Source organism: Ciconia boyciana, chromosome 7 (assembly GCF_034638445.1).
Source record: "Ciconia boyciana chromosome 7, ASM3463844v1, whole genome shotgun sequence".
Classification (NCBI taxonomy): Eukaryota; Metazoa; Chordata; class Aves; order Ciconiiformes; family Ciconiidae; genus Ciconia; species Ciconia boyciana.
In genome coordinates, this window is record NC_132940.1 from 12,791,016 (window position 1) to 12,806,795 (window position 15,780).

Consider the following 15,780-nt stretch of genomic DNA (forward strand, 5'->3'; position numbering starts at 1 on the left):
GAGCTCACTTCCATCTCCAAGGCTGTAATAAATATTTGCAGTTGGCATTCACAGATACAGACAGCAAAATGTGGGCTTGGCTTCTTAAAAACAGTGTGCCTTAAAACACTGCCTTCACCAATTCTAGACACTGAGGCTTGGTGCTGAGGTGGTTAAAAGATAACAGAGCTCAGCATTGAAGAAATGAGACTATAAACGTCTCACATATTTAAATTGGAGCCGTTTCCAGACAAGTTGTTCACAGTAACATCAATTATCACTAACACGATCTGCATCTGATTTCAGATGCAGCTCCAGCCGCACAGTGAACCTAGAGCAGAACGTGCTGCTGAGAACTGCGCATCCATCTGCCTTTTATATCCTCCCCAGAAGCTGCCAGAGGGACCATGGCCGACACAAGCTTTACAATTCAAATGTATTTTAAATCACTGCCTACCTGGTTTAGAAACACACAAAAGAATAATTGTCTGTAATGATCCATGGCTCTCCTTTCCCAAGCCCTGGACGCGTGGCTCGGTGCGGCTGTGTGGGCAGGGTGCCAGGGAATGGGGGGTACCGGGGCTCTGTCACCAACCTTGAATTCCAGCTCCATTGCAGTAACACTCTCGCCTGGTGGCACCTGGGTCAGCTTCTGGATGTGAGCGAAGAGGTTGCGTGCAGGCACCTCGGTATTGCCACATGTGGCTGCCTCCAGCAAGGCCTCATGGATGAAGATGTACTGGTCCTCTGTCTGCACCATGTAGTTGCGCTGAGAGCGCATGCATGTCACGTGGCCATAGATGTCCACGGTCTTCTCATGCTTCATCCGCTCCAGCATGGCATCAATGACAATGAAGCAACCTGTTCGGCCCACGCCAGCACTGTGGGAACAAAGTGGCCTGAGATGACACTGTCTCCTACAGATGCCATGCAAGCTCTGCTCTTGCTTAAGAGAACACCCAGACCTAGAGTGCACAAAAGGGGAGTAAAGGCTGCTCCACACACTGAGGGCTAATGAGCTGAGCCCCAAACAAGAGGTGACAGAAGGAGTGAGGGAGAGAGGCACTGGAGAATGTGGGAGGCTACCCAGCCCTTCTGCTGTCCCCCTTTCACTGATGGAGCAGAAAGGACATGGTGTCACCCTACTGGTCCCTGTGGTGGCTGGCAGCACCTCCACAAGGGAAGGAGAAATGTGTTTAACGGGCAGGAGAGTGACAGCGTACATGTGCATGAAGTCAGAAGACCTGAAGTCCAGGCTGGGCCCCAGGACCAGTGAAGTCCGTAATTTCAAGCCTGCTTGTACCCTAACCTGGGTCACTGTTTCCTAACCCATAAAACAAGGACAGCCAGCCGGAGAGGGGAAAGCAGAAAGGTAAGGTCACGCATGTCTATGCTGAGCCCTTTGCTCAAGCACTGGATGCCTCTTGATGTCTGTTGGAAGGGCAGTACCAATCCCCAAACTACTCACCCTGAGAGCAGCCTGAAAACAACAGACATGCTGTCATGACATCTAAACACAAGCAGAGATAGGGAGCTAGACATTTCCTCATTTATGGTGCAAGTCAGATCCTTAACAGGGCTTTAATACAGCTTGTTTGTGTGTTAATTATACCCCACTCCCATCTGAAACAGAGCATGAAAGAAGAGCATTAAACACTGCTGGTAAGGCGTATGCTGGAACAGCAATGATGGAGTGGTTTGTTCAGTAATAGTCCCCACTCGGCTAGTACAGATAAATCTTGCCTGGATAAGATGCTGAGCCTTAGTAGACTAATATTTTGCTTAAAGAGCTGCCTTTCTACCCTGCGAAAGAGTTCTACTGGAAATACTATGTATGAATGTTTGTGGAGGCCACTGCATGCCTGTCTGTCAATGCCTCTGCCTCTGAAAGGTACCACCTACTTGTGCTGGGCACAGATCACTTCATTTTTAAGTGGTACTTGCAGTTTTGCAGGAAAAAGTGTTTTCTGAGGCTCTCCATACAGCAGCGCTGGTTAATCTGACAGAGCAGTAGCAATACAAATGTCACCACTGCATTACCCCTCCTGGTTGCTGACCTGTTCCCAGCCTGAGCATGCAGTGCAGGTTATGCTACCGTGAAACCTTCCCCACAGGAACAGGAGACTCCACTTTTAGCTGGACAGGTTAAAGCTCCTGCAGCCAGAAGGCGCATGCCCAGGTGCAGCTTCGCAACCACACAGTCCTACCTGCAATGGACAACCATGGGCCCCGCATCCGGTGGATTACAGGCCTTGACCCGTCGCAGGAAAGCTAGGATCGGGGTGGGATATTCTGGCACCCCGTGATCGGGCCAAGCCATGAACTGGAACTGTCGCAGCTCTCGCTTCTCACTGGAGCCATTCTGTTGAAGACAAAGAGGAGTTGTTTTGCATGAGAACAGTCTCATCCTAGGATGGGAACCCACTGATGGGGTAACAAGGGACCCAGCTGGCTGGGTAACAACACACACATAATGCTGTGCGTGATCATGCATGTATTGGGCTTTTGCCACCGACAATTTGGAAGCAAAATGTAGGCTTCTTGCAAGGCTTCTGTACACATAGATGCTCTGTGGAAAGCCAGCTTATACAGAGAGCTGAGCAGCTCTGTGAGAGCAGAGCAGACTGAAGGGAAGGTGAAAGACTCCATTCTACACAGCATGGGGTCACTACCCACATACTCACTGCACGTTCAGGGAAAAATGGGCACTGGGCATGGAAGGGCCACAGCAGCCAGTTCCCTCCCTGCTCCTCTGCATCACTGCTCTCTTTGGGATGGCCGATCAGCCCGTGTCTGCAGAGGCTGCCCTGCTCGTGTCTCGACTTGGCTGAGTGATTTATGCAGCAATGCGGTAGGACTGGCTGGGTGACTGCTGGGGGCGAGATGCCTTCCTGGGGCACGAGTGTGTCCCCATCGCACACTGCTGTGCTCTCTCTGCCGGCGTGGCCCAGACTCAGTGGCCCAGACTCAGTCACGCACAGAGGCAGCCGGCTGCAAAGCCTGTTTGCATTGCCGTGACATGCCGCTGCTAGCACTGCCCCCAGGGATTTCCAAACACTAATGAGGTACACAGCAGGCAGGAGAGACGGGCTTGTGCACACGTCAGCGCGGCCCCTCCATTTGCATTATTAGTGACAGCAGTGCTAAAAATTCACTGCTTCCCATGTTGTCCCTCTAATGGGAGGACAGCTGTTACATGTACACTCGCCAGAGGCAAGCACGGCCCCGGCTCTGGGGCCCATCACAGGGTCTGAATGCACACAGGAGAGCATCGGGTGTCCTGGCCAAAATCCAGCGGTGACCAGACACGCAACCTGCAGCAGGTCTCCCACTGCAGCCCAGCTGTGAGAAATGGCCCATGTGTGGATGAGCCACACGCTTGGCCGAGCCGGGCACATCCGGCGGCCTCTGCCCGTGGGCCACACAGCACCCTGCAGCATCGGGGAGTGGCTCTGCATTACCCGGAGCAGGAACAGCCCAGCCAGCGCCCTACCTTGTACAGTGCAAAGGTGCGGACGGTGTAGGTTGCCAGCTCGACTGTGTCCAGCAGGGTCACCTGGATCATCCCATAGGTTTCTGTACCCCGGCTCGGCCAGTACTGGTCACACTTTACCTGCGGGGAGGAGAGGAGAAAGGGTCAGTGCTTGGTTGCTGGCTGGGGTATTTGGGGTGAGGAACAGGGCTCTGCCTTTCAAAGGGTAAAGACAGAGAAGAGTGACTGTGCAGGGGTGCCCCAAACACCCAGATTTCCTTTTCCTGGTGTCCCAATCCCCAGCAGAAAGGCAGCACACCCTAGGCTCCTTTCCACAAGATTCATATTCAAAGAGGGACTTTTTTTTTTCCTGGAGCCATGGGTGGGAAGCGGCGAAGGGGGCCAGGCCACCAGACACAGCAGCAAGAGCAGCACCAGGTATAAAGACAGTGTGCAGCAATTGCTAGCAGTGATTTGTGCCTGCCGTAATTTTTCTTCTCTGCTTCCTGTTTGGGAAGATGGGGTCTTCAGGGCATGCCCCTGCCTGAGCTCCGCTTGGATGGAGAGAAGGTTGGCAGCTGCGGGTTGGTGGGAGGAGAGCTGGTGAAGCAGGGCAAGGGAAGTGGTGGTTTCTCTGGGGCAGGCTCTGCTTGAAGGGCAGCTGAGGTGAGGGAGATGCAGCCTGCATCCCCCCCAGCTCCCTGCTTTCCCAGCCCGAAGTTCTCAACCCACAGCACTGAGCTGAGGCAGGACACAACTCTGAGTCCAGCACAGTAAACAACACTACAACAACAGGCACTACCTTTCCCCGTAACATCCCCGGTCCCTAGGGTGCCCCTGCCAGCGTGACCACCAGGCAGCAAACCACCCTGGTTAAAGACGGGACACAGCCCACGCCAGGCCTCCAGCCTGGGTGCCGTCCATGGGGCTGACCCTACCACCCTTTCTGCGTTCCCGTAGGCTCAAGTGCGTTGAGTATCCCTGAGAGAGACACCAACCTGCCCTTCTGGCAGGTGGCGCATCCCTGGAAATCCGCATCTCCCAGGTGTTTCAAAAACTGCTCCACAGCAAGGCACAGATGCCAGCTCAGACACAGACACAACTTGTTCTCCCTCTGTAAGATGCAGACCGTGGCAAAACCATCCCTTCAGCCCCTTCCTGCAGGCAGTACTGTCCCATAACGAAAACACCGCTGCTCCCTAGAGACCCCCTGCCCTGCAGCATCCTTTCTCTCCCCCTCGCAACTCTGCAGCCAGAGCACTTTGAGCTACTGGTCACAGCTCCTGCTGCAGCTCACTTGGCAGAGAGCCCTAACGCATCCCCAGGGCCCCATCCCTCTGCCCCCTCCATCTCCCTGTGCATCCCTCCTCCTCCTCCTCCTCTTCACAGCTCAGCATTTGCAAACTACTCCTCCGGTTTTGTTCTCTCCAGCCCCGAGCTCCCTATTTAATTTGGCACCCTGAGCATCCCTATTTCATCGGGCAGCCGACTCCCCTGTCCTGCGGAGCTGCGGTGCCTGGCTGACAGGAGGAAGACTTCATTCCCACCCATGTGCACTGCACCGAAAATGGTTTCCCGCCCTAGGAGAGAGGACTGAATGGAAGATCATCTGTGCTTGTCAAGGAATAGTAAACTTAATTATTAGCTGAGCGTGTTTACAGGGGAACGTGTGGGAAGGGAAACAACCGGCTTAATTAGAAATCAATGAAGTTCTGCCTTTTAATTGAAGGCACTTTAAGCAGGGTGGGGCTTGTGAGAGCTAAGAGCCCTCATCCTGCACTCTGGCTGCTGGAGTGCGGCAGCCTGGGGTCAGAGGGATGCAGCTGTCCCTGCTTTTTTGGGGTCTGCTCTCACTAAGTCCTGCCCTGGGAGAAGTGCCTGGAGCAAGGCTGCCTGATGGGGTACTGCAGGGACCTGCCTGCCCAGAGCAGCTCCGCTGCCTCCTGCCCAGGGTCTCCTGCTGTTCAGGCTGCTGCGCTGCTTTGGATCTGTGCTCCCAGCGTGGCAGGCCCTGCACAAATCTCAGAAGATTTCTCTTCCTCGCTTGGCACAGAGCAGCCTGTTATTTTACGCTGACTAGCTGCAGAGCGAACAACTCAGAGGTCACAAACCTTATTTCACAGCTAAACTGATCCTATCCTCACAAGCGGGTGGCAGCTGCACCTGCATCTCTGGCCACCTGAGTTGCCTTGCCTGGCTCAGGGATGATGTGACCCCTCTCTAAAGGAGGTGAGGGCAGAATGGCATCCTGCAAATGCTGGGGACAGCCGCTTGCTGTGTCGCCCTTGGTGTGGTTTGCAGGGGACGTTGCAGTGGAGCAGCACAGCATGTCCCCGTGCCTGAGCCCACACCACGGGGAGAGCGGTCCCCTCCTGCCACCCACATGCTACAGGGCCATGTGTACTCGAGCACAAAACAAACTTCAGAGGAGTTCCCTGTGTGGGATAATAGCAGCGCCTGGGCTGGTAATTGAAAATTATTTATTCATGACCAGATAAGAGTCAGTCACATTTTCTGCCAAATTTACCCATAATGTTTATGCCCCATTTTCAAGCTCTGTAAATTTTATGCTGAAGCTGATGCACTGTGGCACTAAAGCAGATAAGAGATGTTTTATTCTGGCAGTGCTTGCTTCTCATTAACTTAAGGAGCACAGTAATGTCCTGAACAGCCATTTATTGCAGCTTTGCCGAGTGGTTCCTGTCCCTCCCCTTTGATGCCCTGTGCCCCAAAGCAGCCGGGCACCTCTCCTCAGCTCAAGAGCTGTGCTCTGCTCCTGGTCCCGCTCACAAGCTCCAGATGGCATCACTGACAGCAAGAGGGCTGGAGCGGAACGTGGCTGCCAGGCCCCTCTTCCCCAGAGCCCTTGAGCAACAGCCTCTTTGCACACCTGCCTGGGGACATGAAGTGCCAGGGGAGATCACACCCCAGGGATGGCTGCTTGGAGCTCTGGGCTGGGACAGAACAAGCCACGGCACTGCTCTGGGAGACCTCGCTCTGCCGGGCTATTGGGGATAGCCCAGGGTAAGAGAAATCCTGCTTTAATACCTCTCTGGTGCAACACAACCCAGCTGGGACATGCCACGCTCGCAGCTTCAGGAAAGCTAATCTACAATGTGTGTTTCTGAACTGCCACCAAATGATTCCGAAACTGATTGTAAAGCTTTGAAGGCAGCTAAATTGCACAATCCAGCCATTTCTATCCTTTATGTGCCTCTCGCTTTGTGAAAACATGAAAAAGGGAGGATGATTTGGACCATCAAGCCAGCTGAAATTGCAGACCATAAAAGCTGATGCTCTTTAAAGATTTTTTTCCCCCTGCAGCTCAGGAGCCCTTTAAAGCAGTGTCACCCCTGCAGGGCTGCAAAGCTGCTGCTGGTCCCGGTCGGCTTATCTACACACAGCACTGCCGAGGGGGTCCTGGGGAGCTCGATTGGGAAGGTGGCAGGCAGGCTCTGCACTGGGCATCTTGCCATGAGGCCCTGCTGCCCACCCCAGGTGCCACAGCTGGAGAGACAGTCCTGTGCCTGCGATGAAGCCCGAGCAAGGGGACTTTCAAGCAAGATCACCCGTGGGTAACACTGTAACACAATGTGACTGCCTGGAGCAGTGCTGTTCCACAGCAGTGTGAACATCAGCAGGCTGCAGTGCTGCAGGGACCCAAGGGGTTGCATCAGATGAGGTTTGGAGGCTCTGGAGTGGAGTAAACTGTAAAACAGTGACTCATGCTGAAAGCTGGGAGCAAGGGGCAGTGACCAGGATCTTCCTTGGTCCCAAAAGGTGTGCTCCTGAGTGAGCTCTAGCCATCACCAAAGGAGCATGAGGAAAAGCAGAGCAGAAAGGTGGCTGAAAGCCATCCTGCCTTGGAAGATGCTGGAGAAGCCAACAAAAAAAACCCCAGAGAAAATAATCTCCTGCAAGTTCCACATCCCAGCTCCCCACCAGGGCCCTCCTGTGAGTGCATGCCCTGAGGCACCTACAGGGTCCAGCAAACACATCCAGGGAAGCCCTTGCTGTGCAGGGCTCGTTCGACTCAGGAGTGGTCAGGCTTCCCCACTGCCTCCCCTGGCAACCTGCCTCTCCCACAGTGCCTGAGAAAACTGCCCATTTCTCATTAGCGCTGGGGATGTGCCAAAGAGCCAGCAAGGCATGGGCAGGCAGTGTTGGGGAAGGAATGCTGGGGTCTGGGTCCAGTCGGGTCAGCCTAGAGCCCCTGGGCAGCACGCCCGGTCAGGCAGGCTGCCTGCAGCTTCTGCGAGGGCTCTGGTCACTCCCTGCCCATGACAGGGATTCACAGTGCCCATCCTGTCACCAAAAGCCTGACCACACACACCATGTTTGGGACAGAAACCAATACTGCAGGAGGTAATTGCAGGATGACATGACAGGGAGCGTGCTGGGGGGAGATAACGCACGGCTCAGCAGCACAGGCGTCTCAGGCAAAGACAAGTGCCTGTGGGGTCAAAGGAAACCCGTTATCTTCGAGAAACACGCACCTTGGAGTGCCCTCCCATAACTAAGCAGCCCAGAAGTTAAGTGAGTCAGGACTCCGGGCACGGATTTACTTGGCAACCTAAAAGGACTTTTCCTTGTACTTCAAATATATGCTCCATCACTGAAATGTGATGCACAAAGAAGTCCCCATATAACCCCCAGCTGCAGAGGGCAGTTGATCAGCAGTTTCTGATCTTGCTTAGCCCACGTGCCAAGCCCTGAGTTTCAGGACGGGTCAGGTTAATCTACCTCTCTGTTTGGGCTGGGGTGGGTGACGGTGGCCATCGGACAGAGCAGGCAGGGCTGCGTGTGGGAAGCACAGTGCAAAGCCGGGGTTGCATCTCTAGAGGCAGCTCGTCTCCGAGAAACACTACTTTTCCCTGCAGGCTGTAGGGCATTTGTAGAGCCAGGGAAGCCCATGAACAAAGCCTATTTTTGTACATGCAGGAAAAGCAGATCTGCTTTGCCACGGTGATCGGTTGTTCCAGCTGCTTCCTCCCAGCCAGCGTGGGCTAGGACACCCCTGCGAGAATTTTGGTGCTAAAGCTTTGAAACGGAGGGAGAGCATGCGGGCAAAAGTTTTAACTAAACCCAAACTTGACAGTTTCTGCTTCTCAAGAATGAGCTTATTGGGCTAAAAATAACCAGTGCTTCACAGCTTGAGCACACAGCCCCTTCTCCTGCTGTTGGCATGGCAACACTAAAATATTCTGCAAGTACAAATGCTCACCGCTAAAATTTTACTTTTAGGAACAAACTGAATCACGAGAGGCAGAAGCTGCCTCCTGCTTGGGCAGGCTTTGCCCGAAGGGTGTATCTGGGCACGGGAGCACTTCGGTCACAGCTTATGAACTCCCGCTCCAGGGACTGAGTAAGAACCGCTGTCACGAGACACCATCAGCATCATCCGCAGCAAGGGCTCCTGCTCCTTCCTCTCCACCTCGTGCCTTCCCCATGGTTTGCAGGCAGCTTTGCATTTATTACATCAGAATATCTAATCTTGGCAAGTATGAGCTGATCGTTTATACATGTTGTCATTGGACAAGGCACAGATTAGTCTTGTTATTGCAATGAGACCCCATCAGCCATTCCCCTGCATCGCCAGAGACACCAGGGCCCTGTCAGGCTGCAGGATGCTGCTGGTACCACCTACCCATTGCAGCTTCTCAGCTTCTGGGACGCAGCCCCCAGGCTTTCAGGGACTGTCAACACTCCCCATCTCAGAGCTTTCCTTTCTCCCTTTGGCGCGAGTGATGTGGGCAGGGAAAGGATGAGTGTGCATGCAGACATGCAGGCAAGACAGGGGTTAACAAGCAGCACAGTGACAGGAGGTTTTGTCACCCTTTTGCCCCACAGGGATAGGCTTACAAGGCACTTGTTGCTGGACTGCCTGCAGCAGTGAGCTACACCACTGGACCTGCCTCTCCCTGGATGCCCTTACACTGTGAAGTGTTCCCATCCCTCTTTTCTGCCTCCCCCCCCACCCCCCCAGCTCCAGAAAAGAGAGGAAGCACACACTGTACCCTGGACTTCTCCTCCAGCCTGGTCATCATGACTATAGTTGCTGTTCTCTGTTCCCACACCATCCTCCAGAAGTCGCTGAGGGTTTCTGGCAGAGGGCCCTGCGTGGCGATGTAGGCGTTCTGCTTCCGATACCCATCAATGTAATTGGCATTGATGTAATCACTGCCTGGGACTCCTGCGGAGAAAGAGGGAGAAGCGTTACTCCAGGGGCAGCCCACGACCCTGTGCCTGTTGCTCTGCTGGGCCCTGCAGGCAGGGGAAGAGGCTGCCATGTTCACAAGGCTCTTGCCAACTCTCCTTTACAGGGTGATGCCAGAATCTCTCCCAGGGATCCTGCAAAGGACAGGGATGGTGCCTGAACAAAGAAGAACCCTTTGTAACTCCCACATTAACACAACAAGCAGGCAGCACCAAAGCAGAGAGACAGATGCCACCCGCACACAAAGGGAAATTTACAGGCAGGAATATTAAGGAGCTCGTTTGGCCCCAAGCAACTGATTGAAATAATTGTCTTAAATTCACCAGCTATTTGTTATGGTCCCACAGCACCTTTTAAAGAAGAGGCTGCTTGTCTCTGTTAGTAGGGGATGTCAGGCAGGGATGTCCTCCCATCCCTCCTGCAGGGACAAGTACCCCAGAGGAGCCAGAGACCTTCCTCCCACCACCACTGAATCCCTCCTCAGTGTCAGACCCCCTCTGCTGCCTGCTGGCAGGGGCTGCTCCAGCTCCCACTCTGCCTCCACCACTTTAAGGAAAGGACTTTCTTGCAAAGGCCTTTAAAATGCAAACACACAGTTAGTAAAATAAATGTGCCAAAGCAGGGGCCTGGGGCTGTGTTTCCAAACTCTGCTCAGCATGGGCTGCCCGGGCTGCAGGGAGGGAAAGCAGCAGGAATCTCCTTGTCTCCCAAGGAGAGCGCATCTGCATTTCATTAGAGGAAGGAAATAAAGCTGGGGGTCTCCCCCTCACCCTTTTGTCCTGGGGAATTTTCTACAGGTCCCAGCAGCCTCCACCAGAAACAAAGTGCCAGTGGCTCTGGGGGAGCAGCAGCAGCTGGAGTGCAGCACCCGGCTCCCTTGGCACAGGCGGCGGGGACCTGGCATGGCGCTTCGGGAACGGTTCCCAGGAAGACACAGACACCACTTACAGCAACTGAGTCAGGCTGGAAAACAGGGATTCCCCCATGTGCTCACCCCACAGCCCTCTAACAGGGTTTTTGTCCATGATCAGGCATGCCAGGCCTTCGCATAGCTGCTGCTGCTGCTTAACAGAACTTGCTGTGAGTCCTTGCTGTGCCGTTTGGACCCCCTCCTCCTCCCGCAGAGGATGAGTGGTGCATTAGCATTAGAAAAGACTCTTCCATCCCAAGAAAAAGGACACTAGTGACTGCAGGGCCACCTGTAACGAAAAGCCAGGCCCCAGTCTCTTCCCCAAGCAGGGGTGCATTGAATTAGCTGCATCTTCCTCATCCTCTGTGAGTGGGCTCAGTTCTGGTGTGCAGAGCTGGGTGCTGATTTATAAAACAGTGGGAACGGGTGAGCCAGGGCTTTGGTACCTATGCTCCAGCTCCTCTGTGTGCAAGGGAACTGCAAAGCAGGCACTAAAAGCATGTATTAGCCCAGCCTCCAGAGATGTGGGGCTGGTTCTTGGAGCCATGTGGGTCAGTGCTATGAACGCCAGGGCCCAATGCATGTCCCATGGAGCACAGGGACGTGTGGAGCCTGATGTCCCAGGGGAAGGGGCACCCCACATCCTGTGCAGCTCTGGGCACTTACCTGGGAGCAAACACCAACAAGTCGCAGAGGAAGATACCGGCCCCGCAGTCGTGTCGGGACAGAGGGTGGTAGGGCTAACAGTGCCATGTCCCACCATGTGCCGAGGAAGACAGCTGAAGTCACAGCGCGGCCAACAGTGAGAAGGGAGGCTGCTGGGACAGACATCTCTGCTGGCACCAGCACTAGCAAGAAGCAACCACATGGGGCACGCTGCTCTGAGGACATTGGGAAAGCAGGGGAAGCTCTGCAGAGCCCTTCCTCTCTTCCTACCAGCTAGAACACATATTTGCTCATGCTGATGCTGGATACATTTCTTGGTGTTTGCTCCTGCTCGACTGAGAACAGGGAAAAAGATGGTCCCCTGCTACAGCCAGGTTCAGCCATTTGCTGGGGTGCCCACCCCGGAGTCACTCTTACCATCGATGGAGGTCAGGATGACCCGTGAGTGGTCATAGGCGATCACGTTTGCATAGCGGTTTTTTGGTTTATTCACTTCCAGGTTGGAGTTCTCCCAGGTGAACTGCTGCCCCGGATCAATGGACTGTGGAAAGAAAGAGAGGGAGGGAGTCAGGAGCGGTTACAGCACAGCAGGACGCTGCAGCACACGTGCGTTTCAGTCAGGAAATCTGCATCTCCCTGAACACCTCTCCCCAGGCCAGATGCAGCTTCTGTGGGTGTCCCCAGCAGCAGTGTCAAGCCAGACCATACCGAAACCCAGTCCCCAGTGGGACCTGCCTCCTGTGACCTGCAGGCAAAGCAGCCCCTTGCTAGGGCAGCCTCGCTGCATGCTCATCCTTTCCTCTGGAGCTACCCCTCAGCAGAAATTGGGTCTTGTGCCAGGGCTCCACAGAGCCCTGACTGTGCAGTTCTTGACCTAGCAGTTTTATTAGCTGTTGAACTGCAGTTTCCTGAAATATAGCAAGCCCTGGGTGTCTTGTGCCCCAGGAGCTTTGGGTATTAGTGTCCTGCAAGACAGCCTATGAGCTTTTGCCAGGGAACAGTCATGAAAATTGATAGGTTACCATCCACTGCTCCAGCTACTTATGCAATGTAAACATCTCTCGTTTGAGTTAATAGAGTGACAAGGAACTATAAACCTGGAGAAAAGACATGGTTATAAATCTTGGCCAAAGGCCCGCATGCTGTGCAACTGCCTGAAAAGCACATATCCCGATCCCACCTGCATCCCGGCCTCGCGCACCCAATGCTTCTCCCATGAGCCACGTGCTGGTGCACCTGGTGCATGGCTCCTCCGTGGCCAGGCAGCCCCTTCCCAAAGCCTTTCCTGTCATCTTTGTCTATGCACAAAACAAGGTGAAAAAGGACCATCCCCAAAGCACTCCTCTGACATGGGATGGGATCTCTTTGTCTGAGAGATACGTGAGGCACCCAGATAAGACAGCTGCCTCATGCAGGGAGTTGGTCTGCACACGCAGCCCTGGGCAAGCCTGGGGCAGGCAGCTACAGCAGAAATCAGTCATCCCATGAACCCCCTTCCCCCTGAAATTACCACCACAGTCAAAGCCTTCTTAAAATCATGCTCCAGCTCAGGGTCCCCAAAGCTTTGCTGGCCCACCGGCAAAAATAATGAGCAAACAGGCTAGGGGAAGCACCGCATGTTATTCTCTCTGCAGGCATACGTGTCCATCGCTTGGCAGAGAGCCATGTCAGAAGGTTTCTCAGGCAGTAAAATGCTCGTGAGTCTGTCAGCTCTGGATCAGCTGTGAGCAAAAGGCTGAGCCGGGAAGCACAGCTCCCTGACTGGGCTGACCTGGACGGCCCTCATGGTCCCTCTGCTCAGCCCCATCAACCACCGTCTGTGCACGAGGTGACACCCATCGCTGTCCCCTACTCTCCCACACTGTTGAGCAGGCACTTCCCAAGCAGCCAGCAGTGGGTGCAGGTACCCAGCTCAGGTATGGAGCACAGGCACTGCCTGCATCGCTGCACCAGCCCTGAGGGCTTTGTGGCACGTGCAGGGCATGGGCCAGCACTGTGCCAGGCAGCAGTAGCCTGTCCCCACGCGTGGCTCACGCCACCAGCCCTCCCTGCAGCAGCAGGCTGCCCGCAGGCACAGAGGCCAGCGCTGACGAAAATGTGCAGGAGGATGTGACATCACAGCGATGCTAATAGGTAGTTTGGGAAATGTAGGATGTAAATAGACATTTCCTACAGAAAACATGTAATTTTCTGTTATCAGTGTAATAAGCAGGCAGCCAGCGGCACTCGGAGGCGCTGCAGCAGGGATGGTGGGAGGGGAGAACACAAGCACCGCTCCTGGCTGGAAACCCACTGGCCTGGCTGCCACGGCCCCTGCACGCTCCTCTGCCCAGGCACAGAGACGTTCCAGCACAGCTCACGGCTCTCTGGGTAAGAGAGAACTTAATTTCGTTCAGGCACCTATATTTTGTTTTCAGGATAGGCTGCTCACTGAATCAGCTCTTTGGATGCTCTTCTCCCTCAGCTATGTGGCAGAGATGACTGCTGCCCACCTAATGGTGGGGCTGAACTGGAAAAGGGCAATAGAAATGATCAAAGGCATGAAAAAGGAAGGAACAAAATGTGTAAGGACTTTTCTGTTGGAGTAGAGATGAGTGAGAGGGGTTTTGAGACCAGTTTAGTCAATCCGGAGCACACTGAAAGAGAAGCACAAATAGACAAACTAAGGAGGAAAATCCATCAATGCCTATTAAAGACATAAATAACACTTCTTTTTCAAAAGGGTGGCCTTAGTCTGCACAGACAGCCCACGCAGAGAGCTGGTTAGCTGATGGTGGAGCTGAGACTGGCCCTGAAGGTAAGAGTGAGCATTTTCTTGCTGCTGAGGAGCAACACAAGAAAGCATCAGCCCTGCTTACACCCTGTGAACACTCGCTCAGTGCTGGGCACAGGTGGGTGCTGGAGCGAGTCCTCCCTTTGGAGCAGAGGCAGGGAGAGCTCAGTGCAGTTGTTTGTACTCAATCTACGCTGCAAATCACTGCCAAAAGGCTGCAGGGCTGCCCAAGCTGTGGGGTGCAGTGTGCTTTGCACAGCAAGTCTGCGTCCTGCCACAGCGGTGGAAAGAGTTATTTCCTGGGGGAGACAAGGCTGCCAAGAGCCCCCAGAACCGAGGAGGAGCATCAAGGTGATGCCATTAGGGTTAATTGCTTTGATGTGCAATGAGGATGTGCAGAAATGGTCTAATCATCAGCAGCCTCTTAAGAGGGCAAACAGGTGAGAAAGTCAGAAGTAATACAGCACCTGAGTGCAAAGAGGCTCTAATTAAATACTCCTGTAAATTAGTGACTCATTTAGAAGTAAAATGATTTAATTTAAACTCTGGTGATGAATTAATGTACACCTGTTCCCCCCTTTAAGGCAAACAAATGAGTAAATAAATGGGAGGATGATGGGCTGCTTGGAGAGCAGTTGAAGCCCTTACACGGAGTGGTGGTTGGCAAGTCTTGTCCCATCTCCATATGATGCTCTGCAGCCCCTGACTACGGCAGCACTGCCTTGTCTCCCCACCTTGGTCCACAACTGCTTGGGCACTGGGAGTCTGCTCTTGTTCCTTTCTGGGGCTCATGGGAATCACTGCTTCATCCCAAAACTTGATCAGAGTGACACTTTCAACTCATTCTTCCTAGAAAGCAGAAGGGCTGGGAAATTGGAAGGAAATGAGCCAGGAACAAACTTAAAAGCACCATGACTTTTAGTTTTGCTTTGCTTTAAAGTGACAGGGGAGATGTTGTAAGACAGCAAGTGCAAATTAAGAAAAAGCCCAATTAGTAAAACTCCTCCTTCCCAGCATGGAAGTGCAAGGAGCAATCTCTCCAAAGCAGCTCAGGGATCCCTGCTGCTACTGCTATCAACATAAAGTCAGAGCCAGACCATTGAAACGGGATTAGAAAAAGGCTCTTTCCTCGACAGACTCGAGAGCACTTTACAAATGCCTTGAAAACATCCCTGGGTGCCAGTTTCTCTCTCAGATACAGTCCACCTTGGGTTTGCTGCTTCCCTTCCTCAGTGCAGCTCCAAAATCCCTCTGCATGCAGAGTCCCTGCAGCTGCCTCTGCTGCTGGCCGGCATGGGCAGGCAGAGCCGCAGGGCAGCACAGTGGCTTGGCTGGCCCTGGCAGCAGCAGCCAAGGAGCTGGGCGGCCAGGGCCCCGTGCTGCTCAGCAGCCCAGGCAGCTGCACAAGCGCATGGGGAGGGGAAGGTGCTTGGGCTGTGAGTGCTTCCCGGCCTCCTGTGTAATCAACCACATTAGCACAGGCATTGACCACTGTCAATCTGCTCTGCGTCTCAGATGAGGACATAATGCGCTCCTGAATCAATCGCTGGCAGCGCTTCAGCCTTATTATTCTTATTACCGGAACGTGAGTGCTGCGTACCTGCCAGGCAGCTTCCCGATTAGCCCATTAAACCTACAACACGCGGCTCCCCGGGTGCTACCTGGACCCCGGGTCCAGCACCTCCTGGGCTCCCTGGTCCCAGGGACCCAAGCACCTCTCCTGCTGCCTAAGCAGCCTTGCCAGGGCTGCAGGCATGGCAGAT

At 53.9% G+C, this 15,780-nt stretch overlaps 1 protein-coding gene across 6 annotated transcripts in view; it reads right to left on the reverse strand.

Moving 5' to 3' along the window:
* The window catches only part of PTPRF (protein tyrosine phosphatase receptor type F), a 393,615-nt gene that overhangs the window by 7,715 nt on the left and 370,120 nt on the right, over positions 1 to 15,780 (reverse strand). For all 6 annotated transcript variants that reach the window (XM_072867821.1, XM_072867824.1, XM_072867825.1 and 3 more), the window contains 5 exons: positions 11,662 to 11,785; positions 9,469 to 9,644; positions 3,473 to 3,592; positions 2,187 to 2,341; positions 575 to 860 (listed from right to left, as the gene is read on the reverse strand). In XM_072867821.1, coding sequence (XP_072723922.1) covers positions 575 to 860; positions 2,187 to 2,341; positions 3,473 to 3,592; positions 9,469 to 9,644; positions 11,662 to 11,785 — 861 coding nt within the window. The remainder of the gene's footprint in view (positions 1 to 574; positions 861 to 2,186; positions 2,342 to 3,472; positions 3,593 to 9,468; positions 9,645 to 11,661; positions 11,786 to 15,780) is intronic.